Source organism: Camelina sativa, chromosome 2 (assembly GCF_030686135.1).
Source record: "Camelina sativa cultivar CO46 ecotype springtype chromosome 2, ASM3068613v1".
Taxonomy (NCBI): domain Eukaryota; kingdom Viridiplantae; phylum Streptophyta; class Magnoliopsida; order Brassicales; family Brassicaceae; genus Camelina; species Camelina sativa.
The window spans coordinates 1678585-1706410 of record NC_141881.1 but is presented as its reverse complement, the minus strand read 5'-3'; the positions used below and the strand labels follow the sequence as shown (position 1 = coordinate 1706410).

The 27826-nt window shown below is 37.7% G+C and overlaps 6 protein-coding genes and 1 pseudogene across 8 annotated transcripts; 5 read left to right on the top strand and 2 right to left on the bottom strand.

Moving 5' to 3' along the window:
* Positions 1–1804: 1804 nt before the first annotated feature.
* Positions 1805–4210, top strand: LOC104714090 (L-type lectin-domain containing receptor kinase IV.4). The gene has a single exon (XM_010431348.3). It carries the CDS (start codon positions 1954–1956, stop codon positions 3976–3978), a length of 2025 nt encoding a protein of 674 aa, XP_010429650.1. The 5' UTR covers positions 1805–1953; the 3' UTR covers positions 3979–4210.
* Positions 4211–5462: 1252 nt separating this feature from the next.
* LOC104747145 (uncharacterized) lies at positions 5463–7872 on the top strand (annotated as a pseudogene).
* Positions 7873–9286: 1414 nt separating this feature from the next.
* On the top strand, positions 9287–11868 carry LOC104714081 (L-type lectin-domain containing receptor kinase IV.4). Its single transcript, XM_010431336.3, has one exon. It carries the CDS (start codon positions 9633–9635, stop codon positions 11649–11651), a length of 2019 nt encoding a protein of 672 aa, XP_010429638.2. The 5' UTR covers positions 9287–9632; the 3' UTR covers positions 11652–11868.
* Positions 11869–15490: 3622 nt separating this feature from the next.
* Positions 15491–17646, top strand: LOC104714073 (L-type lectin-domain containing receptor kinase IV.4). The gene has a single exon (XM_010431324.3). The coding sequence runs from the start codon at positions 15491–15493 to the stop codon at positions 17522–17524; it is 2034 nt and encodes a 677-aa protein (XP_010429626.2). The 3' UTR covers positions 17525–17646.
* A 105-nt stretch (positions 17647–17751) lies between these two features.
* Positions 17752–19566, top strand: LOC104714052 (O-methyltransferase 1, chloroplastic). 2 transcript variants are annotated; one of them, XM_010431293.3, is made up of 7 exons: positions 17752–18040; positions 18228–18382; positions 18445–18565; positions 18709–18833; positions 18930–19043; positions 19130–19297; positions 19364–19566. In XM_010431293.3, exons 1-7 carry the CDS (start codon positions 17863–17865, stop codon positions 19433–19435), a joined length of 933 nt encoding a protein of 310 aa, XP_010429595.2. In that variant the 5' UTR covers positions 17752–17862; the 3' UTR covers positions 19436–19566. The 2 variants fall into 2 exon arrangements, with proteins under 2 accessions (XP_010429595.2, XP_087320685.1); XM_087464559.1 differs by having other exon boundaries at positions 17785–18040; positions 18461–18565.
* On the bottom strand, positions 19436–23274 carry LOC104714059 (uncharacterized). Of its 2 annotated transcripts, none has more exons than XM_010431313.3 (11): positions 22934–23274; positions 22562–22694; positions 21983–22464; positions 21637–21855; positions 21237–21551; positions 20831–21139; positions 20652–20729; positions 20497–20574; positions 20023–20403; positions 19810–19941; positions 19436–19716 (listed from the first exon to the last, which is right to left on the bottom strand). In XM_010431313.3, exons 1-11 carry the CDS (start codon positions 23198–23200, stop codon positions 19543–19545), a joined length of 2568 nt encoding a protein of 855 aa, XP_010429615.2. In that variant the 5' UTR covers positions 23201–23274; the 3' UTR covers positions 19436–19542. The 2 variants fall into 2 exon arrangements, with proteins under 2 accessions (XP_010429615.2, XP_010429608.2); XM_010431306.3 differs by having other exon boundaries at positions 20652–20732; positions 22934–23271.
* Positions 23275–23425: 151 nt separating this feature from the next.
* On the bottom strand, positions 23426–27724 carry LOC104714036 (poly [ADP-ribose] polymerase 2-like). Its single transcript, XM_010431274.3, has 18 exons — positions 27432–27724; positions 27052–27316; positions 26835–26980; positions 26662–26743; positions 26240–26475; positions 25912–26038; positions 25646–25701; positions 25487–25560; positions 25326–25372; positions 25184–25233; positions 25007–25069; positions 24841–24921; positions 24622–24732; positions 24453–24528; positions 24198–24340; positions 23996–24069; positions 23781–23886; positions 23426–23681 (listed from the first exon to the last, which is right to left on the bottom strand). The coding sequence occupies exons 1-18, from the start codon at positions 27513–27515 to the stop codon at positions 23589–23591; spliced, it is 1914 nt and encodes a 637-aa protein (XP_010429576.2). The 5' UTR covers positions 27516–27724; the 3' UTR covers positions 23426–23588.
* Between the last annotated feature and the right edge of the window lie 102 nt (positions 27725–27826).

Genomic DNA, 27826 nt, shown 5'->3' with positions numbered 1-27826 from the left:
TTTCTAATCTATTCTTTCTTCAAAATGATGTAACTTCGTTTTGTAGTTGGGTTTTATTCTAACTCTACTACATTTTGGAATTAAAAATGGAGATCTCAGCATATAAGTCGCTGGTTCGAATGACATCCATGGCAGAAAATATATAGTTTTATAATGCCAACAGGCCTAATTAACCCATGTTTTTAAAGATTCCAAGCAAGTGGTATCTATGTTAGGAAAACTTTTGTTGTAACTTTGACAATTGTCTCAAAACAACTCTCCTTCTTTCTATCTTTTTCTTTCTTGCACAATAAAATTCTTAATTGATCTATCTAATTTTAGTTCATATTGATATTAATAAACTCATTTGAACATAATTCTTATTTCTGTTTGGACTTGCTAACAAAACCAAATCGTGAAAATATATATAGCCAAACAATGACAAAGAGTAAACATAATTTGGTATCCAAACATTTTGTTGGTGCGAGATTTAGCACCCCCGATATACCGAACTAAACCAGAAAGATAATTCGATTATTTAACCGGGAATCCGGTTAAGAACCCAATTAGGTATTATTTGAGGCCTGTTCGGAAGAGGGAAGCCCAGCCTTGGAGACGAAGAACCGACTTCCCAATTCGCCCGGTGGCCGATTCAAGAAATGAAGCAACTTTCCTTATCTCAGTTCGTCTCATAAGGAAAGTTAATATATTATGTAATTTACGGATATGTATAAATAAGGAGGAACTTCTCCATTGTAAATCATTCAAGATCTAATACAATAATTCAGTTCTCCCATTGTTCTTAGTAAAAAAACCCTAGTTCTAGAGATCTAAATCCTTTTTCTAATTTCAAAGCTCAGATCGAGTTTTTAGAGAGATTACTTCTTCGAATTTGTTTTCCTCAAATTTGTTTTCCTCACTCAACAAATTCATCGTGGAAACCTAGTTTCTACACGTTTATCTATGATAAATGCAATTACATAGAATTACTAGTACAAATTTAACCATGAATTTTCTCTTGACGATGGATATTCTCTTGACCAATCGATCGAGTTAAGACGATGACTTTTCTACAAAACTTTAACAACATTACCAATGTGGTTAAAGACAACCCAAAGACTTTTCTCTTGACAAGAAAAAATACTACTCTTCATACTCTCTTTACTACTTATAAGTACCATTTTGACAACAACAAAAAAAAAAACAATAATACACGATATTTATCTTACTATATTTACTTATTATATATCATATCACATGTGCTATTAAAAATGAAACTAAACTTATATAATTTAGAAATACATGCAACACAACTTATAGTTTGTTGATTTCTGTTGTTAATCTTGTGTTTTTGACAACAACAGAAAAAGAAGAAAAAAATATCTTTATCATTAGGAAAAATCAACGAATTTTCGTTTTTGAGTTTTCCACATTCTTTATAGACTAATTATCAAGTGTGTGAAAGGATCAACACTAATATCTACAAAAAGCCAACCTTTCACTGTCAAATAAATTTGAACTGAAAACTCATAAAACTTTATGCCTAGTATCACAAAAAACGATCTAATAGAAAAAGAAAAAAAAAACAACTTAAGGATTGTAGTTTGTAAAAGTTATATGACCAAATTACAAAGACTATTATAGATTGATTTGTCATTTCTTATTCATTATTTTACAGATAAATTGAATGGTTTCTTTCATTCCATGGTGCATCCAAATTACCATTTTTTTTTTTGTCAAAGCATTTAATCACCCGTTACTATGTGATATAACCGTGACAGAGTGAAAGGAGAAGGTCTAGCACCGAAGTTGTTCATGAGTCTCGCCAACGACGACTTTTCCATTGACCAATAGAAGATAAGAATTTTTCAAACTCTCCTCACAGGCTCACACCATATATTGTCTTTGTTTCTCTATTCTCTAAAGACTAAACCAAAACCAAAAAAAAAAATCAAAAACAGAGAAAACAGAGCCATGTTCGTCAAGCTCCTCACCATCGTCTTCTTTTTCTTCTTCAGCCTACTCTCTCAATCCCTAGAGTCCTCTTCCCAAACTCTCGACTTCACTTACAATGGCTTCCACTCTCCACTGACTAACATATCCATCCAAGGAATTGCCACCACCACACCTAACGGTCTCTTAAAGCTAACCAACACAACCATGCAGAGCACCGGTCACGCCTTCTACACCAAACCAATCCGGTTTAAAGATTCCCCAAACGGCACTGTCACGTCCTTCTCCACAACCTTTGTCTTCGCTATCCACTCTGAGATCCCAACACTTAGCAGCGGCGGCATGGCCTTTGTCGTCGCTCCTAACTCCAGCCTCCCATTCGCCAGTCCCTTCCAATACCTTGGCCTCTTAAACGTCGCAGACGATGGTAAAGATAAGAATCATATATTCGCTGTCGAACTTGACACGATTATGAGTATTGAGCTCAATGATTTGAACAATAACCATGTTGGAATCGATATCAACAGCTTGAAATCGGTGAAAAGTAAGACTGCTGGGTACTGGGACGAGAAAGATCACTTTGTTAATCTCACTTTGATCAGTCGTAAGCGTATGCAGGTTTGGGTTGATTACGATGGTCATACCCATCGTATCGATGTAACCATGGCTCCCTTCAACGAGAACAAACCTAGAAAACCGCTTGTTTCTTTAGTCAGAGATCTGTCTTCGGTTCTGTTACAAGATATGTACGTAGGTTTCTCTTCTGCGACCGGTTCTATGTTGTCGGAACATTATGTTCTTGGGTGGAGTTTTAGTGTGAATGGGGAAGCTCAGCCATTGTCCCTATCGAAGCTTCCGAAGTTGCCTGCGTGGGATTCAAAACCCACGGGAGTCTACAGCTTCTTCAAGAACTCGATGCCGTTGATCTCCCTCGTGTTGATTCCTCTGTTTATTATTATTTTCCTTGTTCGCTTCATCGTGAGGAGAAGGAGAAAGTTCGCTGAGGAGCTGGAAGGTTGGGAAACAGAGTTCGGGAAGAACCGACTAAGGTTCAAGGAGTTGTACTACGCCACCAAGGGGTTCAAGGATAAGAACCTTCTTGGATCAGGCGGGTTCGGGAGGGTTTACAGAGGTTTCTTGCCCAAGACGAAGAAAGATATAGCTGTGAAAAGAGTCTCGAGCGAATCCAGACAAGGGTTGAAAGAGTTTGTGGCTGAGATCGTTAGTATTGGACAGATGAGTCACCGGAACTTAGTTCCACTTGTGGGTTATTGCCGCCGGAGAGATGAGCTTCTTCTAGTGTATGATTACATGCCCAATGGGAGCTTAGATAAGTATTTGTACAACAGTCCGGAGGTAACCCTAGACTGGAAACAGAGGTTTAAAGTTATAAATGGTGTGGCCTCTGCGTTATTCTATCTCCACGAGGAATGGGAACAAGTGGTGATTCACCGCGACATCAAAGCAAGTAACGTCTTGTTAGACGCGGAGTACAATGGGAGAGTCGGGGATTTTGGTTTAGCCCGATTGTGCGATCATGGTTCAGATCCTCAAACCACGCGCGTTGTTGGAACTTGGGGATACCTAGCCCCTGATCATGTTAGGACAGGACGGGCCACAACCGCTACTGATGTTTTCGCGTTTGGGGTGCTCCTACTTGAAGTGGCGTGCGGTAGACGTCCAACTGAGACTGTAAACGAGAGTGGTGAGACAGTCTTGCTCGTGGAATTGGTTTGTGGGTTTTGGACCGAAGGAAACATCTTGGCTGCTACGGATCCAAATTTAGGGTCCGAGTATGACCAAAGAGAAGTCGAAATGATTCTGAAACTTGGTCTTTTGTGCTCTCACTCTGACCCACAAGCTAGACCAACTATGAGACAAGTGCTACAATATCTACGGGGAGATGCATTGTTACCAGATTTGTCGTTGTTAGACTTCCGTGTGAGTGGGAAAATGTTGGGAATCGACCATGGATTTAGTGAGTCGTCATGCATGTTTACAAGTAGATCTTCGATTACTAATTCCATACTTTCCGGAGGGAGGTGAGTACTTGCGAGTATCATAATGTTTTTGTGTGTTTACATTACATATGTAGAAAGAAATTATATGCACGAGATAGGAGACCATGTCGACATATTTTAGTGTTGTTGTACGAAATTTATCTCTAAATATGGGCCTAGACAAAGCTTTGTTTTGTATATGTGTTTCGCTGCTGTTTAACAAGTCCACCGTCATTTTTGAACCACCCATATATAATAGTAGGTTTTTGATGTTTCTACTTACTTGGTTTATATTAAATCGTGTAATTTCATAGAAAACAAAATTCAAACAACTTTTACAGAAGACTCATCTAGTTCTGAAGGAAAAAGTCGGTCAATCTTCATAATCATCAAGCATCTTCAAAAGCTCCACATATTATGTCTCAACTTTGACAGATGCAAAGTTTATTTCCAAAACACCTTTTTCAACATGGACGTTGACTTCATGACTTGTCTCCAAAAATATATTGTGGAATTTAACACCACCATAAGTTTTTTTATTCACCAAAAGACATTGCCATATTAACACCATAGCGACCAAAGTTTCTTACGCAAAATATAACCTACCTTGTATGTTATGTTACGCTTTTTTATATATCTTTCTTTTTAGAGAAGATGGAACTAAAATGTTCCCACAAACTTGGAAAGAAATAAACAACTAGCAATAAGGGATATGTGGTAAAGTGATTAAGAGATGATGAGTTACTCTGGCTCATTTATTATATGAAAACAGAGTATGACACCATTATTATTTGAAATTGATGGAATTAATGAAATACTTAGTTATGACTGTCCTTGTGCAAATAGAATGCCGTCGTGACGAGGGTGAACCGTTCTTTTTTTTTCTTTTCTTTTCTCAGAAAAAGATACTTGATAGTACGAGTGTGGTCCATATTAAAACCAAAACAAAGATTAAAAATGAGAGTTTTTAGACCACAAAATGGTGACTCTCTGGCACGCCAAGCGCGGAAAGCATGAAGACTTTTGGTGGAACAAGGCTAGTTTGTAAGACACTGGGAGAAGTTGTGTGCATGAAGTAATGAACGTGGAATTATAATGGTGTGGCAAATTATATTTGGCAATTTGGAATATTGGAGTTTTCTTTATTGTTTAGCAAGATATCATCAGATCAAATAAAAAAAGATTTGGAGTTATCTTAAATTAGGAAAGTATGTTAGCTGATATGTTAGCTATCTATATATTTGTATTGAGGTTTAAGGTTTTTCTTGAGCCGCATAGAATAAGTAGGAGCCAAGCGAATAAGCTTTTAGGGTTCTTAACAAGTTTTGGTTAGATTAAGAATTGGTCAGTGACAAGTCGTGTTGACTGTGTGTAAATCTGATTAAACATATCTTGTAAGATTGTTTAAGTGATTCTTAATAAGAAAAGAAGTTCTTTTCAATATTGGCTGCATCTTCGTTTTTGCAATTGGTATCAGAGCGGTCAACCGACGAGAGCTCTATACTCGCCACAGGTTGAGATCTTGAGATAATGATGCAGTCAGGTAATGAGTTGTTGATGCTTCAAAGGGGTGTGATCTTGGATGAACAAGGCTATGGTCGCTGGAAGGTGCGCATGGTTCAGCTGATCCGAAATCTAGGTGAGGATGCTTGGACGGCAGTGGAAGAAGGATGGGAACCTCCCTATGAGAAAACCGAAGCTGGTGACAAGATTACTAAACCTAAGGCACGCTGGACGGTAGAAGAAAAGAATTTGTCTAAATATAATGCTAGGGCACTTAATGCAATATTTGGTGCTATTGATGATGATGACTTTAAGCTTGTTCAAGGTTGTGAATCAGCTAAAGATGCTTGGGACATTCTGCATAAGACCCATGAAAAAAACTCAAGTGTCAAAAGAACGAGATTAGACCAACTTGCATCACAATTTGAAGTCTTAAGGATGGATCCAAAAGAGACAATTTCTCAGTTCAATGCAAAATTGAGTGCTATTGCTAATGAAGCAAAGAATCTTGGTAAGACCTATAAGGATACCAAGCTGGTTAAGAAGTTGCTTAAATGTCTACCTTCTAAGTATGCAGCTCATAAAGCAGTCATGAGAGTATCTGGCAACACAAACACCTTGAAGTTTGAGGATCTCATTGGTATGCTAAAATCAGAGGAGATGGAAGTTGCTGAAGAACTGAGAATTTATGGTAAAGGAATTGCATTCAAGGCAGATGACATGAGTGATCAGTTGCAAGAGATAAAAGATAACATGTCCTTGATGGCAAGAAACTTTGGAAAAGCTCTCAAACGTGTTGAAAAAGGACAGGGACGAGAATTAGCTTGCTGGAATCGAAGTGCTATAGAGAGGTCTTGTTCTAGGCCAAATATATCTGAAAAAGAAAAAGCTAATCCGAGAAAAGAGATTCAGTGTTTTGAATGTGGTGGTTTTGGTCATTATAAACCTGAGTGTCCAATGGTTAAGCGCAAAGAGATGAAGTGCTTTGAATGTAAAGGGATTGGACACTTAAAATCTGAATGCCCAAACATGGTGAAAGGAAATAATAAGGCATATGTTAGCTTTAGTGATTCAGAATCAGAGAGTGATGGGGATGAAGAAGAAGGAAGAATGTTGAATCTTTTTGCATACAGTGCTAAAAGTGATGATGTACTTGCTGAGAGCTCAGATGATGATGATGATGAGTCAATTTCAAAAGAGAGCTATTGTGTACTCTATGACAATTGGGTTCAGTTGTGTAATGAAAAGATGTTACTTGTCAAGGAAAAACTAAAATTAGAAGCCAAAGTTAATATGCTGGAAGAAAAGAAGCCTGGAAAATTGATTGGTGAGGAACTACTCCCTGCTGAAAGGAGTTGCTTGAGAGAAAACTGAGAAATCTTCAAGAACTCTATGGTTTGGAGAAGGAAAGATCAACAAGCCTTGAAAGGGAGCTGAACGAGAATCATAAAAAAATCAGGATGTTGAACAATGGTGGGAAAAAGTTAGATGAGATCTTGTCAATGGGAATTGTGGGATCCCAACATCGAGGTCTGGGTTATCACAAGGAGGGGATGGTTGAGATGTTGTCTCGTGATAAATCAGTGAGCTTTGTTAAGAGTAATTCAACCCATGAAACAGTATTCTGGGAAAAGTGGTTCAACAGGAAGCCCCTGTAGCACCAACTTAGAACACACGACATCAACATATATCTTCTTGTGAGCGAAAATGTTGGACTAAATCCAAGCGAGGACGAAGGGTTTATGAATGCTTTCATTGTGGTAAAAGTGGTCATGTGAGATCTTTCTGTTACAAGTTTAAGAACAAGATCAAGGAGCTTTGGATGGCAAGAAAGTGTTTTATTGATCCCTTTCATTTTTCTAGAGTCTGGGTGGCTAAAAAAGATTTGTACAATAAAAATTTCGAGAATGATGAGACAAAGTATGATCAAGGTTGCAAAGAGTCTGAGGAAATCAACCTATGCTGCAATCTCTCGAAGATAATCACTGAAGAAGATGTTGGAGTTGAACCTCAGGTTCTACAGGAGCCTGTTGCAGAACCCCAAGTACAAGAAAAAATCACAACTGAATCAACCAGATCCATTAGTAATGAAAGGAAAGATGAATCGTCAGGAGTCTTAGTTGTATCTAAACAGTTGCAAGGTCATAAGAATATCATAACAGCTCTTGAGGATTATTTTTGGTACAAGGCATGATAGGAAGCTTGTTGTGTCTCCCTGCTTATATGTCTTTATCCTTGTTTTTATCAGAATGTGCACTCACGCTGGGGGAGAGTATGCATATTGGTGATGTTGTAGCTGAATGTGGCTAAGGAGATTGAAAGCATGAAGCTTGAGTTGACACATTCAGATAAAAAGGGGGAGAATGAAAGCATGAAGACTTTTGGTGGAACAAGGCTAGTCTGTAAGACACTGGGAGAAGCTGTGCGCATGAAGTAATGAACGTGGAATTATAATGATGTGGCGAATTATATTTGGCAATTTGGAATATTGGAGTTTCCTTTATTGTTTAGCAAGATATCATCAGATCAAATAAAAAAAAGATTTGGGGTTATCTTACATTAGGAAAGTATGTTAGCCGACGTGATATGTTAGCTATCTATATATTTGTATGGAGGTTTAAGGTTTTTCTTGAGCCGCATAGAATAAGTAGGAGCCAAGGAATAAGCTTTTAGGGTTCTTAACAAGTTTTGGTTAGATTAAGAATTGGTCAGTGACAAGTCGTGTTGACTGTGTGTAAATCTGATTAAACATATCTTGTAAGATTGTTTAAGTGATTCTTAATAAGAAAAGAGGTTCTTTTCAATATTGGCTGCATCTTCGTTTTTACAGCGCGTACCTCCTCGCATCATGTTTTGTATGTAAACAATTTCCCACCAAATTGGTTCGTTTGAGCTAATTTTTTTGTTGAAAAAAAAAAAGACCACAAAATGGTTTTCATCAAAACCAAAACGTGATTTGATACAAAATAATAAAATCCCAAAGCTTAATATGTATAATTTTCGTTTTTCTTTTAAAAAAAATTCTTAAATAGAAACATGTAAATACATATTCTGATCAAATATTGATAATTGAACTGGTAAAATATTTCACACAAAATGTAGAGATTGCTAGTTCCAGTAATACTTGGAAGAGACCCATATAAAATGTTTTGGTTTCTGGTCTAACAAAATTTACAAGTTTAAGTTCATAACCTCATACTATCTTACAAACTTGGAAACGAATAAACAACTAGCAAGAAGAGAGAAACGTGGACAAGAGATCATGAGAAAAAGAGTGGTGACACTTTTTTTTTTTTGCAATCAGTAGAAATTTGAGTTATGGCTATCGTTTACCATCTTATCAGCTTCACTCAATAGTATACAAGTTGTACCACAATATGGACAATTGAAGCCTCTATTAATATTTATATATTTACATTAGAAATTATGGAGCACGTACGTACTTATATTATAAGTAATGTTACACCAATCATGTGAAAAGACCATCCCTTTTAAGGAAACCAAAATTGGTCTTATACACTGTTTTGTATATCACAAAATTAGTGGCTACATTATTTGTTCTTTGTACTCAATTTCAATTTTTTTTTTTGTTAACAAAAAACATGCAAACTTAAGTTCACTTATATAATGTAATTTCATAGAAACAAAATTAATTTCAAACTATATCTAGTAGTTGTGTTGCTGGTTAGGTGATACATATTAGCAACTAACACCGGAGACAAACACACGTTGTACCACAACATTACAAATACTGTAAAAACATTTATTGCCCGTCACCACTATTATCCGTCACCTTCTTCATGAGTCTCTACCATGACCTCTAATATAGGTTAAGCCGAAACGACTTTTCCCTTGACCGTTAAACAAAAACGACTTTTCCACACTCTTTGAGTACACCATAAACTGTCTCATAGTTTCTTTACAAACTCAAAACCAAAGCCAACAAAAATTAAGAATCTTCACGGCCATGTTCTTCATTAAGCTCTTCACCATCTTCTTCTTAAGCTTCTTTTGTCACTCGTCTTCGTGAGTCTCTACCATGACCTCTAATATAGGTTAAGCCAAAACGACTTTTCCCTTGACCAATAAACAAAAACGACTTTTCCACACTCTTTGAGTACACTATAAATTGGCATAGTCTCTTACAAACTCAAATACCTAAACCAAAGCCAAAAAAAAACTCTTCAAGACTTCAACATGTTCTTCATCATCAAGCTCTTCACCATCTTCTTCTTAAGCTTCTTTTGTCATTCCCTAAAGTCCTCTTCCCAAATTATCGACTTCACTTACAATGGCTTCCGTCCTCCACCGACTGACATATCAGTACAAGGAATTACCACATTCACACCCAACGGTCGCTTGATGCTAACCAACACAACCATGCAGAGCACCGGTCACGCCTTCTATACCAAACCAATCAGGTTCAAAGATTCCCCAAACGGCACCGTGTCTTCTTTCTCCACTACTTTTGTCTTGGCTATTCACCCTCAGACCCCACTTGTTGGCACCCACGGCATGGCCTTTGTCGTTGCTCCTAGCCCTAGCCTCCCATTGGCCACCTTCGGCCAATACCTTGGTCTCTTCAATGTCACAAACGACGGTAACGATAGTAATCATGTATTCGCTGTCGAGTTTGACACAATTAGGAATATGGTGTTCAATGATACGAACAATAACCATGTTGGAATCGATATCAATAGCTTAAACTCGGTGAAAAGTTCGCCGGCTGGGTACTGGGACGAGAAAGATCAGTTTACTAATCTGACTTTGATCAGTGGTAAGCAAATGCAGGTTTGGATCGACTACGATGGTCGTACCCATCGAATCAATGTAACGATGGCTCCCTTCAGAGAGAACAAACCTATAAAACCACTTGTTTCTATTGTCAGAGATCTGTCTTTGGTTCTGTTGCAAGATATGTACGTAGGTTTCTCGTCAGCAACTGGTACTATTGTGTCCGAACATATAGTTCTTGGGTGGAGTTTTCGGGTGAAGGGGGAAGCTCAGCCATTGGTCTTATCGAAACTTCCGAAGTTGCCTGTGTGGAATTCAAAACCAACGAGACTCTACAGATTCTACAAGAACTGGGTGCCGTTGATTTCTTTCTTGTTGATTTCTCTCTTGATTGTTATCTTCCTTGTGCGCTTCATCGTGAGGAGGAGGAGAAAGTTCGCTGAGGAGCTTGAAGATTGGGAAACAGAGTTCGAGAAGAACCGACTAAAGTTCAAGGACTTGTACTATGCCACCAAAGGGTTCAAGGATAAGAACCTTCTTGGATCAGGCGGGTTCGGGAGGGTTTACAGAGGTCTCATGCCAAAGACAAAGAAGGATATCGCCGTGAAAAGAGTCTCTAACGAATCTCGACAAGGGTTGAAAGAGTTTGTGGCTGAGATAGTGAGTATTGGACAGATGAGTCACCGCAACTTAGTCCCTCTCTTGGGCTATTGCCGCCGGAGAGATGAGCTTCTACTGGTGTACGATTACATGCCCAATGGAAGCTTAGACAAGTATTTGTACAACAGTCCAGAGGTAACCCTCGATTGGAGACAGAGGTTTAAAGTCATTAATGGTGTGGCCTCTGCCTTATTCTACCTTCATGAGGAATGGGAACAAGTGGTGATTCACCGCGACGTCAAAGCAAGCAACGTCTTGTTAGACGCGGAGCTAAATGGGAGACTTGGGGATTTTGGTTTAGCTCAGTTGTGTGATCACGGGTCTGATCCTCAAACAACACACATTGTTGGAACGTGGGGATACTTAGCCCCCGACCACATCAGGACAGGACGGGCCACAACCGCTACTGATGTTTTTGCATTTGGGGTGCTCTTACTAGAAGTGGCATGTGGTAGACGTCCTATCGAGATTGATCACGTAAGTGGCGAGAGGGTCGTGCTCGTGGATTGGGTTTTTGGGTTCTGGATGGAGGGAAACATCTTGAATGCTACGGATCAGAATCTAGGGTCCGAGTATAACCAAAGCGAGGTCGAAATGGTTTTGAAGCTAGGTTTGTTGTGCTCTCACTCCGACCCAAAAGCTAGACCAACTATGAGACATGTGCTACATTATCTAAGGGGAGATTCAATGTTACCAGATTTGTCGCCAGTAGACTTACGTGGGAGTGGGATCATGTTGGGAACCAACCACGGATCTAATGAGTCAGGCATGTTTACCACTGAATCTACAGTTGCTTATTCTGTACTCTCCAGCGGTAGGTGATTTTCGTATATCATAACGTTCGTAGAAAGCAAGTATCTACAAAATATAGAGGACCATGTTTACATATATCAGTGTTGTACTCTTCACCTGAAATAAGTGGTTGATGCAAGTGGATGAAAAGTGTATGGTTGTGTGTTGCTGCTGGTTAGTTGATACGTTTTGACGACTATTTACTTTAAAATATTATTTTAAAAATATAATTACTGGTTAGTCACCATTAATCAGTGTTCAAGAAAACGGTATAGGTGGTAATCTAGGCGCTAGACACTTAGCAGACACCTAGACGATCGCTTAAACCACCTAAAATCGCATAATATTATTTTAATATATATCTTTAACTTTTGACTACATATATCTAGATTTTTCAAGTTTTATTTTCATATACATAATTATTAATTTTCATATGTTATTATTCTAAATTAAATAAATGCATTTTTCTAAAATTGGTTTTATGATTTATTATTTATTATTTTGTCTAACATATAATTTTACATAAATTTATATATAATACTAGGATTTCATCCGGGGTACACCGCGGGACTAAGTTATAAATTATTGTATTTTTAATAATAATTTTTAATTTATTTAGTTTTCAAATTTTCAATTAATTAACTTTTTATCTAATTAATTTATAATTTTGTTTAGAATTTTTTTTCTTCTTCTTACATTTTATAAAGTTTATAACCTAATTACATTAAATTTGTTATTAGATAGAATATAAAATTCTAGATTTGTTTTGTTCTCTAGAATTAAACAGAGGTATATGCCTATATAGTATGTTAGTGTATATTTTTATGTGTATTTTTTTTTTGAAATATTAAGAATGTGTTATAGTATGTGTAATATTTTGTAGTTCATATACTAAATAATTTATAAGTTAATTTTCAAAACTATGATTACAAATCTATAGTATATATGAGATAAACTAATAGTTTTAGTATTGGTTCTATATTCCAAACCCGTCATGCTAGGCGGGTCAGACAACATATTCAAAGATTTTTAATCTGCAAAAACTCATTATATGAAACCCGTGAAAGTAAAAATTATTTTTGAATACGTAATACAAAATAAAAATAAATCTGTGAGCAAGCAATATCTTTTACATTTTATTATTATTCTTTGAATAAGATATCAAATTGAATGGTAAATATGTTTGTTACCTTTTAAAATCATACCGTTAGTTTTTTTGAATGATATATTTTATATTTGATTTTGAACATATATTTTAGGGGAAATCAATGCGTTGAGATCAAAAATCGCGGCCACGGATCCTCTTCCAAGATCAAAAATCAATTCGTTTCTTGGTTAGACCGATTGTTTAGGAAATTTGTGTATGGAGAAAATATTGTTTTGTAAAATTGGAAACTTAATATTAATTAAATCAATTATAAACTTAATACTTAATGTTAAAGGGAATGGTTCCAATTGTTTTGAAAATTTATTTAAGATGAGAAATCTTGTTTTCAAAAATAGAAACTTAATATTAATTAATTAAATGAAAAACAAATTAATAATTAATGTCAATGGCAATTTTGTAAATAAATGACAACTTCAGGATTTATTTGCTAAATGTACTTGGAAAATGTATATATAGATCATATATACAACGTTTTTATGTTGTAAACATCTAAACCTCTTTAAAACGCTTAATTCTGATTAGGTAGCACAAAGATACTCTCATTCAAAGCGCCAATCATACATAAATAATTTTTATATTAAAACGCTAGGCATTCGCCGCCCGCTTAGCGCTTTCTTGAACACTGCCATTAATATATTAGGTCTAGCGTATACACCATTTTAAAACTTGTGAACAAGTAGAAAAAGATCAAATCAAATCATCGGTGACTATATAAAAAGTAATATTGAAGATGCCAACATGAAATCATCTACCATAATAAACACTAACAATTATTTGTTTATTTTGATTCTCTTGGTTTATACTTAAAATTGCAATATAAACTAGCTTTTGAAGTTAATTGGTTTTGAAGTTTTGATTGTGCTTGATGCTACTACAACTCTTGAGAGGTGTTTTTAAGCCATGAAAATTGTAAATTACATCGATGAAATTGGATTAGAGATCGATTACTATATGATTGTTTAGTTTGTTTTATTATGAAAGATGTGTTCAAAACTATACAAATAAAATTGTGATGAAAATATTTCAAGACATGAAGGATTGAAAGATGTTTTGTAGCAGGTATTTTGTTTTCAATTTTGTAGAGTGTTTTATATTTATGTTGAACTATGTTTTTACTTATGTTTGACCGGGTACGGTAAAAAATATTTCTCGTCCACCATTGCTTTGATTCAATCTTTGTTGGGCTTTCTAATCTAAAGTCAAGTTTCTATTAGTATAATATTGTCTATTTTGAGTCTAAGTGGCAAAGCTCTCATGAATTTTTTTGGACTCTTTTTCAAAAGGGTTCATACTAATTAATTGGTTGGACTTGACGTATATATATTATAAACTTTTTTTCTAATCTTCCGATATGGAACATTGGTTTACATCTCAACAATACTTTTCCTCAAACCAAGGACCGTGAATCTTAGGTCTCCCCCTCAGTGCAATCTTGTCACCATTGGCTACCATTGACTCAGTACTCCTTATTCGCGAGGTATTCTCGAGATACCTTCTTATCGAGTCACATTGAGGCCTATTTCCTAGGTTCACTTATTTCAACATGGACTCGGATACCAATTGTTAGATTTTCTAAGCCTTCATCAAGTCTCTATTAGTATGATATTGTCCGCTTGGGGTACAGGTGGTAAAGTACTCACGGATTTCTTATTTGACTCTTTCTCAAAAAATCTCATACAGGGCTGATTCTAACTTATATATTAAAAATATTTTTTCTAGTATTCCGATATGAACGTTGGTTTGCATCCCAACAAGCATCTCTCATATGCTAGAAATCAATCGACTAGGGGCAATCTTTCTCTCTAATATCTCCTCTTCTACTCATATAGTTGATTTTTCAATTTCTTGAAGACTTTCCTAGCACGTCAGAAATTCTGATTTGTCGGTCTTGATTTTCCCTTGGGCATTTCGTCAGTTTGTGACTGTAGGATCATTTACGTACGCGCCTTGCTTCTTACCTCCTCAGCTACTTTTACGCATCGTTGTGTGATACATTTCTGCGATTTATTATTTACCATACAAAATCAAATTGTGTATTTCCAAACTGATCTTACATTTTTTATTTGAATATGTCTACATAAGTGTTCAATTTTTTATAAAAAAGATCCAATTAAAACCTAATCTAAATTACTAAAAAAAACCTTGTTTGCTCAAAATTCAAGTGAGAAGTTTTTTTATATAGAACATCAATTAAATACGAAAAAGATATTGTCGAATTAGCGACAAGGACAACCACCAAGAGCCAAATAGATCAGGTAAAGATTTTTGGCAAAAACTTAGAAGTTGCTGCTTTGAGTGGCGTTTTAGACGAGATCATATAATTCTGCTCTGAAACATGAGTGGCGTATACAAATTCTTAGTTATTAAAAAAAAAAATTAACGACAAGGGACTCGATTTTATCATCCATTGCTATTATGAATTATCGGTGACAAAATGAAACGTGGAAGGAGATCCAGCGTTATTATCATGAGGTTCTATGAAACTTAATGTGACGACTTTTCCATTGACCAGAAAGAAAATACGATTTTTCTACTTTCTCTCGACACCGTATATTTTACTGTGTTTTTTGTTTTTTTTTTTTCATTTCGTCGACGACTTTTAGACATTCTCTTCACACTATATATTACTATTGTATGTCTTATAAAATCAAAATATCTCTGAACCAGAGACAATAAACAAAAAAGGTAGTAATAGTGAGCCATGTTCATGAAGCTCTTCACCATTTTCTTCTTCAGCCTACTTTCTCAATCCCTAATGTCCTCTTCCCAAACTCTCGACTTCATTTACAATGGATTCGTTTCCGAGTATTATTATACTTTTAGATATAATAATAATATATCCACCCAAGGAACTGCCTCAGTCACATCAAACGGTCTCTTGGTGCTAGCCAACGCAAATATCCAGGGTACTGGTCACGCCTTCTATACGAAACCAATCCGGTTCAAAGATTCTCCAAACGGCACTGCTTCGTCCTTCTCGACAACCTTTGTCTTCGCTATCAATCCAGAGATCAATATATTAAGCGGCCACGGCTTGGCCTTTGTCGTCGCTCCTAACTCCAGCCTCCCTTTCGGCAGTCCCAGCAAGTACCTCGGTCTCTTCAACATCGGCAACAACGGTAATGATTCTAATCATGTATTCGCTGTCGAATTAGACACTATTCGGAGTACTCAGTTCAATGATACGGACGACAACCATGTCGGAATCAATATCAATAGCTTGACGTCAGTGGAAAGTTCACCGGCTGGGTACTGGGACACGAAAGGTCAGTTTAAGAATCTGACTTTGAACGGTCGTAAACGGATGCAAGTTTGGGTCGATTACGATGGATATACCAACCGAATCAATGTGACGATGGCTCCCTTCAGGCAGGTTAAACCTAGAAAACCGCTTGTTTCTATTGTCAGAGATCTAACTTCGGTTCTTCTGCAAGATATGTACGTAGGTTTCTCCTCGTCGACCGGTAGTATTCTGTCGGAACATTATGTTTTCGGGTGGAGTTTCAGGTTGAAGGGTGAAGCTCCGCCATTGGCCTTATCGAAACTCCCGGAGTTACCGTGGGTGGGGCCTACGAGAATATACAAGTTCTACAAGAACTGGATGCCGTTGATTTCCCTCTTGGTGGTTCCCGTGTTGTTTATTATATCGCTAGTCTTTCTGGGGCGCTTCATTGTGAGGAGGAGGAGAAAGTTTGCAGAGGAGCTTGAAGACTGGGAAAAAGAATTTGGGAAAAACCGATTAAGTTTCAAGGACTTGTACTATGCCACCAAAGGGTTCAAGGAGAAGGACCTTCTTGGATCGGGCGGGTTTGGTAAGGTTTACAAAGGTTTCATGCGGACAACAAAAAGGGCGATCGCTGTAAAAAGAGTCTCGAACGAATCCCAACAAGGGTTGAAGGAGTTTGTTGCTGAGATTGTGAGTATTGGTAGGATGAGCCACCGGAACTTAGTTCCTCTCTTGGGATATTGCCGCCGGAGAGACGAGCTTCTTCTGGTGTACGATTACATGCCCAATGGAAGCTTAGACAAGTATTTGTACAATAGTCCGGAGGTAACAATCGACTGGAAACAGAGGTTTAAAGCCATTAAAGGTGTGGCCTCTGCCTTATTCTTCCTCCACGAGGAATGGGAACAAGTGGTTATTCACCGTGACGTCAAAGCCAGCAATGTCTTGTTAGACGCCGAGCACAATGGGAGACTCGGGGATTTCGGTTTAGCTCGATTGTGCGGTCACGGGTTGGATCCTCAAACCACCCATGTCGCTGGAACATGGGGATACCTAGCCCCTGATTACATCAGAACAGGACGGGCCACAACAGCTACCGATGTTTTTGCGTTCGGGGTGCTCCTACTAGAAGTAGCATGCGGTAGACGTCCTATCGACCAGAAAGAGAACGGTGAGAGGGTCTTGCTCGTGGATTGGGTACTTGGGTTTTGGACAGAGGAAAACATCATGGATGCTAAGGATCCAAAACTAGGGTCCGAGTATGACAAGAGAGAGATCGAAATGGTTTTGAAGCTAGGTTTGTTATGCGCTCACCCCAATCCACAAGTTAGACCAACAATGAGACAAGTGTTACATTATCTAAAAGGAGATGCAATGTTACCAGATTTTTCGCCGTCTGACTTTTGTGGGGGTGGGATGACGTTGGGAATCAACCACGGACTTGGTGAGTTAGCCACGTTTATCGGTGGAACTTCGATTGCTGATTCTATACTCTCCGGAGGGAGGTGATATTTGAATATCATAACGTTTGTATGTACATTACACAATATATAGCCAGAAGAGGGCTAGTTGATGATATGTTTCAATGTCCTACGTTGACGTGAAATTATTGATATTTTATGGACGTAAAAGACCACTTTACTTTTTAGTTTTAACTATGTTGCATTCCAAGTAAATAAAGGTGGTTAAAATGACATTGTTCGATTAAAACGAGAAATTTTAACCACTAGTTTTTTTATGAAATGGTTTGCTGACAAAATAATCTATTTGAACCCTCTGGGTCAATCAGAGGTGTTTAGCCTCTTTCTTCTTCATCCCAAAGTCAGCACTCAGCGACATTGTTACGGATGCAGAGTCTATGTGTTCCTTCTCCTCTACACTTTCCGGCCACCGCACTCCGTCGCTGTCGGAATCGGATTTCCGCCGTTCGTTCGGTGAGAGCAGAGCGCAGAGAAGAGAACGACCCTTTGATTCAATCAGCTCTAGATTCAGCTTCTCTTCGTCTGCGAGAAACAAATCGAACAGGCCAGCCATCTCTCTCTCTTTATAGTTTCTACTAATAGAGTTCAATTTCATTTTCTATAGGATTCTCCCACAAAGAGCTAAATTTTGTATCTTGACCTTCTCTTAGGCATTTCGTCGAATACGTAGCTTTGATCAAATAGTTTCTCTAAGAAATTTTGACTAAAAGCTTTATAATTTCTACACGCAGAGCCTCTCTTCATCGACCCTTATGCCGCTTGCTTCTTACCTCCTTATATAAAGAAGGAATTGGACATCCATGAAGAACAACATTACTGTCTTGCAACAAAGTTTATCGATGACAAGTTGTTAGAAATAGCTAAACGCATTGATGGGCTAAAGCAGGTTACTTTTACTTCCTTATTTTGTCTCTTTAGAATCGTACAATGTAAATCACATCTTTGTAGGTTGTCTTGTTTACAGATGGCATGGATACTCGACCTTATAGGCTTAACTGGCCAACTTCGACTATGATCTTTGATGTATCACCAGAAAAAGTTTTTCAAATTGCATCTGACAAGCTTCAAGGTTTGTGCCTTTCCTTTGCTTTGAAGCGTCCATTTTGTTTGTCAGAGATATTTTGGTTGGTTACTACAAGAATACATGTGTTGTTTGCTTTTTTAGTCATACTTCATTTCATGGTTTGATATTGTTTCCTCTTATTGATTCAGGTGTGGGAGCTAGGATCCCTAAAAGTTGCTTATTCTTTCATATACCCGTGGAATCAGGGGACACAGAGCAACAGTTACGCTCAAAAGGTTTTAGTGGGAATCGGCCGAGTATATGGGCAATGCAGGTGATATGTGTTATTTGTCAAATCTCCCCTTTTCCATGCAGTTGACATGAATGTTATATGTTGACAACTTGACATGATTGATTCTATTCATAACAGGGTTTACCTCTTGAGTCACAATCAGGTTTTGAAGCTATTCTATCAGCCATTAGTAGCTTGGCCATGAATGAATCCTACCTAATAGGAGAATTTCCTACAAATATCACACTCCAGGTCACTTTCATCTCTTAACCATCTTTGGACTTCTACCTTAAAGTATCAATCTTTTGTTTTGATTCCTTATGCGGTGTTGACTGCAGCCGGATTTGACAAAGTGGATGGAGAAACTGTTCATGAGCAATGGTTTCCGGGTGAAAATTGTTAAGTATGAAGAGATTGCTGCGAGTTTAGGCGTTGTTTTACAGTCACCAGCAAACCATGACTCGGTCCTATTTATCGCCCAACAGCTCAAGTTTTCAGATGATCAGGTAATATCGCGTGAGGTCTCTCCCTTATATACTTAATCATCTCAGCTGATTGTTAAAGTCTTGCAGATGGAGACATGGAGACAAGAATTTCAAAGAGTGGAAGAAGACGGAGATGAACAAGGATTTGACGAGCTTTGATGAAGCGAAACAAAATGTATCTTTTATAAATAAGACAAATTACAAAGCAAAACTTTTTGGATCAAAATTTGTGTGTAAACAAGTTTGAGAATACTAAAATATTGGAGCTAAGCTTTTGTCTTTTGCTTGGACTTGCCTTTGCTTTGACCTTTACCGGTTTTACCACCCTTCTTGGGGTTTTGTTTCTGATTGCTTCGAGGGTGTTCATCATCTACCTTCTCGTTTGGATTCGCTTCCTCGAATTTGAGCGGTTTAATTATCACACCAGCTCTCTTCACAACCTACACACATTTATTCCCCACAAGGTCAAAATAAATGGAACATATTGAGTTTAACAAAGAAATAGTAAGTTTAACAGAGAAATGAAAAGGAACCTCAGGTCGGTTTAGAGATCCAACAATAGTTGCAGGATTAAACTCGGGTCCTATAGGCATGCGCATGCTGTGTTCGAAAACCTCCTTAGATGTATATGGGAAAGGTAGAGTCGTTGTATGAAGTTTCTCAGCCTGTCAAAAAACAGATAATGTTAGCACATGAAGGGATTACTACGAACAGAAGAATTGGGATATCAAGCGAGAGACACTGACCTTTTTATCTACTTTTTCTGATATGATAACATGTCTGAGACGAGCGTCTTTCCTTGTTTTGAGATCTAGCGTTCTCTTTTTCTTTGCATCTTCATGTTCCCTAACCATCCATGAAGGTAAACCTCTCTTCTTTTGGATATTGGTCCATTGTCCCCAACCAGGAACTAGAACCGGTTTCTCCGGTTCAGGAACTTCCTGATTTAGAACCTCTTGCTTCTCCTTCTCGAATTCATCTACTACGTCATCACCAGCAAAAGCACGTTGTATAAGCTCTGCTTGAGAAGGAATTTCATAGGTTTCCTTTGAAGCTGATGTCAAAATCCCATCAACCATTTCCTCTGCTTCACTCTCGGAATCTTCACTTTCGTCATCTCTAGATTCCTTTAATAATTTTAAAGAATCGAAAAAAATGAACACCAAGTGAGGAGAAGAAAAGGATAAACAGAAGGTTTGGTTTAGTTTTAAGAATGAAACCTTCTTATCTTGGCCCTTTGAATATGGTACATGCTTCTTTAGTTTTTTTTTGGTTTCTGCATTTTGGCAGCCTTTCATCTGTACAACATAGAAAAAGAAGTTAAAAGATAACATAAACGGAAAGGAAGTCTGATTTGAAAATTGTCAAAGCAAACCTTCTTCCAAGAGCCTGACGCAAACAAAGCAACATCAAATGTTGTCTTAGAAGCTGGATTTTCAACATCATCATCAAACTTCTACAAAAAAAAAGTTAAACAAAACAATTGTTATCAGGGATTTGAAAGGGAGAAAGAGAGAACCATTGTGACTAACCGAACAAGAAAACCAGTGGTACCTCAGTCTCTGTTATGGCTCCAGTGTTTCTAGCAGGTGAAGCAGTATCTCTAACAGCACCTAGGTCATTATTTTCTATGCCTTCCGTATCATTGTCACTATCACTGTTATCATAAAAATTGTCCGAGTCCTTTCTAGACTCTTTTGGAGCTTCGACCTTAGCGGTGGCACCAAATACTCTTCTACCACTAACATCAGCAGTCTTTTTAGGATTTTCTTCTCCACCAGAATTCTCCCACTCTTCATACTCCTCAAGTGCACGTTTAGCTTCTTCAATAGCTTCCTCGTTTTTCTTTTTCATAGCACGAGCCTAATCAAAGCCAAAAACACTAGACTGAGTCTAACGAATGACGAAAAACCAGAGTAAAACAATCAAAATTGTTTTGAGAAAGCAAATCAAGAATTACCATGAAAGGTAATGAAAGAAGACCAGAATTGGGTACTTCATCATCTTCTACAGTTTTCAGTGTCTTCTCTCTGGCCTTTGCTATCAATTTAGAAGGAGTATCCTGGTCTGAACCATCATTTAACTCTTCCTCATCGTCGCTCTCATCACTGCTACTTCCATCGTTCGTGGAGTTCATCTTTCTGGACAAAGTAGCATTAATCTGAAGTTGTTCAGATATAGCTGCCCGAGTTCCATCGTATTTCACATTCAGTCCACGGCTTATCATGCGTTTGGCCCATTTTCCTGTGTTTTTGTGCTTCAACGTCATCCGTTCCTGCATAAGCACAAACAAGAATACTTACTACTTGACAGTGTCTTGAAGAGAAATTTAGTGCAGGTAGAAGAAATTTTAGAGTCACCTCTACTCGTCTAGCCTCCTGCTTCATAGCCTCTTCTTTAGCCATTTCAGGGTCCATTAGTGCTCCCATAGCCGATTTCTTCAGGTCTTTGCCTTTCAGGCGATGATAAGTTTTAGACTTAATCTTCTTGATACGTTTACTTTTGAGCTCATGGCGGAAGAGCAGGCTCCGCATCTTGGCAATGTGGTCACGGTACTTGATGTGGTCTTCCACTGACACCTGCCAGATCAAAAGTGTAATCCAAACAGTTACATCAGCTAAACGATCTTCAATGACGCGACATGCCAGATTATTTTATAAGTCAAATAAGCTGCGTGCAGGAAAAAACTAGATCAGAAGAACTTGCCTCGTTCAATTCAAGAAGCTTAGCACCATCTTCATCGTGAGCCTCCCCAAGCTCGTTATCATTGAGCACAGAAGCCATTTTCTTCTCAAAGTCAGTCCTGGGTTGAAATTCTGATGCTATTGCGCCAACTGTAGAGTACCCCAAACTGACATTTTGGTTGAAATAAACAGTTGGTGCCTCCCTATTCCTCTTAACCATATGCACCCACTTATTAAACTCCTTGTCAACAAGTCCTTTCACAGCTTTGCGTTCCAGTCTTTCTCGTTCTGGCTTTGGCAGAGGAGCATGAACAACAGCTTGAGTATCTTTCTGCATCCGTGAGATCCTCTTCTCTAGTTCGTTAAACCCAGGTTTTCCTTCAATAGGCGCCATTAATTCGTCAATTGTGAGGAGACCTTTGCCCTCCAGAACATCACGGGTTGGATTAAACTCAGACTCTGGATACGCTTCAGTGAAGAGTACAGGTTTTCTCTTACTCTCTCCTGATTAACATCATAGGTCATTATTACATACACAGCTTACAAATACAATGAAGAGAAGATAAAAGCGAAACTATGTGAAGAAAGTCTCAGTCTTTACCATCAAAGGCTGCACTTGGCATTCCAGTGACAGCTTGCAACATCCGTGTGTGTCTAACAACATCATCACCTTCACCTTCCTCATTGTCACTGTTCCCACCTTCGTCATCATCATCTGACTCCACATTTTCATCCTATATCGAGATATAGACAATTTATCAGTATGACATACATATTACCAAGGTCTTAAGTAGTACTCCCACTACCAAAATCAATCAATTGAAACATTTTTAACTCTCAATTCCTTTATACCAAAAACCCTAATTGACCAAAAACCAAACTCCTAAACCCTAAAGGAAACTCTTATTGTGTTATCACTAAAGTTAATAACTTGCAATTTTATACAGTGGCGGCGTAAGAGAAAGAAAGAAACCTCGAAATCTTCAGGAAGCTCGTAGTTGTAGTTAACGACGGGGTCGTAGCGATTGTTTTTCCGAGACTCTTCCTCAGGGACACCTTCTTCGTACTCATACAAATCGACGATTGCATCATCGGAATCAATCTCGTCGTCTTCTTCGTCAGAGTTCAAAGGACGTTTCTCATTGGCGATAGTCTTCAGTATAGAGTTAGGCAAATGAGGACCTTTCCTCCTTTTGTTCTTGCCTAGGGTTTTCGAAGTAGATCTCCTCTTCTCTCCCATGGCTGCCTCTGTTTCTTTTTTTCTGGACAAGCTCCGGTTTGAGAATTTTTCGTAGGGCTTCTCTTTGCCCTTTAAATACTAATAAAAATCTAGTTTCAGAGTGTCTTAATTTTGTACCAATTAAACCGGATAAAATTAGACATGATTTACGGTTTTGCGGACCAATGTACGGTTAAACCGTTTTTTGTCTCTTCAAAAACCTTAGAACTTAGGTGCAAATTTTGATTAGGGGAGTTTGAAAAGCAGTGGAATAAAACTTTCAAATCATTAGGTGACAAAATCCCAAGCCAAATTACAAAAGCTACTCGAATACTTTGTTAACAGATAAAATTGTTGGGATTTTGATCATTAGTTTGATGATGTTCAAAAGCTTTATACATAAAAAGTTTTAGTGCTTGTAGTTGAATTTGACTTGAATCACATAACGCATCTTGATTTGTTCCACATTGTAGACTATATATTCGTTGTACAACAACATCCCCTGCAAAAAAAAAGTTAATAAAAATCAAAGTTGACTTTCAATTTGGGAGAGTTTTACTAAGATTTTGTGAATGTGTTGAAGGGAAACCAATAAAAAAACCTTGGAGGACGAACTTTCCACTGGTTTGCCTAGTGGAACAACAACACCGTCTTCTAGTGTTTGTGCCTCTGATGGGTCTGGTGCTGTTTTCCCCACACCTTTTGTGCTGTAACCATCACTCAGTTACAAATCAGTGTTTATATGTACAGTGCATAAACCGTTAACCCATAATTCATAGCGTTTTATAAGGAACTTGTGTGAAATATGAACCATACCTTAGCTTCCCCGGGGGTAAATTGTCCGCGTTATAATCTGAATATAGGAGTTCATTCATGTCTCCCAAAGCAACCTAGAGAAGTTTATATCATTACGAAACAGAAAGGGAGTTATGTTGAATGCGATAAACAGGTCCTGTTGATAAATAGGAGTTTGTTGATTTCCGTGTGAAATGAGCAATAAGAGAAGAAGAGAGTATACCTCACAGAGGAGCAGAACGCCGTCATTAGATCCGTGGTTAGCATAGCAATAGTTTGCGCTCTTCGAGAACATATCAGCAAAGTAAACCCCTTTTCCAAACATGTAACCAGTTACAGGCGCTTCAGGAGGAGCTATCCGGAGACCTGTTTGGTGCCTCATAGAAGTTATATTTAGTATGCCACTGAAAATCCCTCAACAACGAAGGAAAAAAAAGGGGACAGTAAGAGACAGAAAAGAAACAGAGAAACTTGTTACCTTGAGATAAAATACCGGCCCAGTTAGTGAGACGTGACCCATGCCAGAGTAGCATCCTGTTCTTCGAACTTGAAAACTACCAAGAAAAAATAAAGTCTCAGAGTGCCCAAATGAAAAATCAGAATAATATGTATAGTACTGATGACAAGCTTGAAATACCATAACATACCTGTTGGAATCTGTCAGCTTCAACACCTCTTGAAGCTTTAAATAGTTGAGCAATCTCAACTGTGTATCCCGAATGCGTTTTTGCATGAGTGTTCTCCATGTAACTGGCAACCTGATTTTAAGTTTTAAGGAGTAGACAGCAAAAGGTTTAAAACACAGACAAGTTGTAATACTCAAGTATCAAAGATGATCATTCAAAGTTCACAAATCAAAAAATTACCATAGAGAACTCCTCTGAATCTGCTCCTACTGGCGTCAAACCACAATTAAGTTGCTGGTAGTGATAATATAAAGGATCATCCTATAGTCATTGCAAAAAATTTCTGTCATATCATTAGGGAACTATACCACAGAGTCTATTTCATATAGACTGACTGATGACTTACCTGCAATCCCCGATCGACTGACAACAACTTTGTCGCGAGTTCAATTTCACCTAATGCTTCAACCTTACATTATAAAGTGATATATTACATACAACACAAAACATATAGCACCCAACCATTAATTTCCTGAAGACCAAAACTAGTCATGTAGCCATGTAGGACAGTAGAAAGAATTACCATTTCTATTTTCTGTTTCAACTTTTGAGGAGTGTCGATAACAAACTGACCTGTTACAGCTCAGAATTTAGACGTTAGTGAATGTTCCGTTATAATATAATCTTAAACTTTAGCACAGATGTAAAAATGCATATGTACTTACTCATTTTCTTAAAACCAAAATCATGTGGTATCACAGTATAGAACTCTCTGCATCAACAATGACACAAAGTTAGACTAGCTGAAATCTAAATTCTTTTGTGCGAAACAGTTATGTAATCAACTAAAAGCAAAACATAGTCTAGCAATTAACAAAATGCCTACCCACTCAGTTCCTCAAGCCTCTTTCTATCAAACCGGTCAATCACCTCCGAGATTCTCTTCAACACTTCATAACCCTAGATAGATCAAAGAGAAGCTATTATGTGATATCACAACAAGCTATAACTTACAGAAATGAGACCAAACAGATGCTATTTTTACCTTTAAAATTGTGGACTTGCTTATTTTGCCAAGTGGCAATTTGTTAGCGTTATATCCTTCAATTACAAATTTTGAAAATATGTAAGAGGATTGTGACAGACAAACAAAAAGACAGGATAAAAGGTAGGACGTACAAACTCAGATAAAGGGAGACCAGAACAAAGATATAGTGTATCAGACATAAAAGCAAAGGAATCTCAACCACTGCTCATTTTGCCAATGAATACTCTCATTTATATGAAGTAATAAAAGTAAGACTAACGAACCTATCTCCATCATGTGCTCTGCCATCATGCTGACGTTACATATAAGAGAAATGAACTTGGCAACCCGAGTATCTAGTTTTGAATTTTCAGGTTTAACTTCGGAAGATGAACTGGGAATATCATTGACCTGAGTAAAAGGAATTGTGAACTAAGAGTAAGTGCACATTTGAACAATGCGAAAAATTACAATTGCAATTAAACAGGGGAAAAAACAGTTAGTTCGATTTGAAAAACAAAAAAAGTAGATATGCACTCAAAACCTCATTGCAGCTGATCCTTTGGATCATACCACACAACAAATTTTAAGAAAGGACTCCAAAACACTCACCGGTGAATCATTTTCCTCTTTTCCATAATCCATTTCGAGCCATGTATAGGACTTGGGATGAGGAATAAATTCCTTTCTATCAGACCAATAATTCTTTGTCTTGTCACAGAACTTATTGGTAAATATTTCAATAGCACGATCCCACGAGTCATAAGGCCCATCTAACTTACTTTGTCCTTTCACACCAACTCTTCCCCATCTGAAGTAAACCATGTATGTCTTTTTTGTATCCGACTCTGCACAAATGCACAATGAAGAAGAGAGAAGCATGAAAAATGACAAAGAGTCATCAAATGCTGTAACTGCTTCAATAGATATTCTGATACTCATACAAGACAACTATTGTCTTATTAATCTTGGAAAGTAGCAAAAACAGAAGCTAACAAGGAAAAATTAACTTTTTAAGGTCTTGGAAGACTGACCTAAGACTTGTAGGACAAAGAACTTGTTATTGTTATCCCTGACATTTGTCTGATTTAAGATAGCATCATAAACATCATCACCCTACAACATTCAACAAACACCCCAGTTTCTAACCCACATTCATGAACACAATAAGATACAAAACTCAAAGATTAAATTCACAAATCCTTACCCTTTGTAGAACATGGTACTGGTTCTTTATCTGATCAGGAATCCATTGATCCAACACAGCTGCACCCTTCTTCGTCGCAGTTACAATTTTCTCTTCTTTCTTGTCCTCTTCAAACCCATTGTTGTCATCTTCAGCTTCATCTCTCCCTTTAATACAAAACACAATAAGAACATTTCCATACAAACCATACCATACCAAATAAACGAATTCACATTACCAGAATTGACTGGTGCATTGGAATCGTTGTTAGCGTCATTGCAGAGCCTCTCAAGAAGTTCTTTTTTGGTTCCCGTTGTATCTAAGCCTCTCTTATTAGCTTCATCACGCAACTCCTTCACAATCATCCCACGAAATTGGCTCATTGCAATCAATTTGTTCGATTCATCAGTCTCATCCGAAGAAGAGTCTCTGTTTCTTTTCCTTTTGCTCTTCGATTCTTCATTCTTAGTGTCTTCTGCGATAGCCTCTTCAAGCCTCTCTACCTACAAACACGACGAAACAAACACCCAAAATCAAATTCGAAATATTAACAAACCAGAGAAGAAGAGTTCAATGCAAAATCGATTCACAGAGATAGAGAGAGAGAGGGATACATACCAGAACGGCTTTGACTCCGGTAGTGCTGAGTCCACGCTCGGCGAGTTTTGAACGGAGTTCGTCGACTTTGAGCTTGCTCGCCATCTTCGTCTTCGAGTATTAGTTCGAAGAAAAAGGAATGAGACTGAGGAAGAAAAAAATACTTCTATGGTCTTCGTCAGAAGCGAGTTCGCGCGAGCATTTTGAAGAGTCTTCTTCTTCTTCTTCTTCTTCTTCCCCCAGGCATTAATGGCTTCTCTTGAAAGCTTTAGGGCTTTTCAAAATTTAATTTTTAAAAAAATTGAAAAAAGTTCTCGTTGATTTTGCGGATTTTGCCATTACTTTTTGAATATTGAAAAGGCCCCAAACTTTAGGATTGAATTCTTAAATCCGCTCCTCAACTTTTAAAATAAATT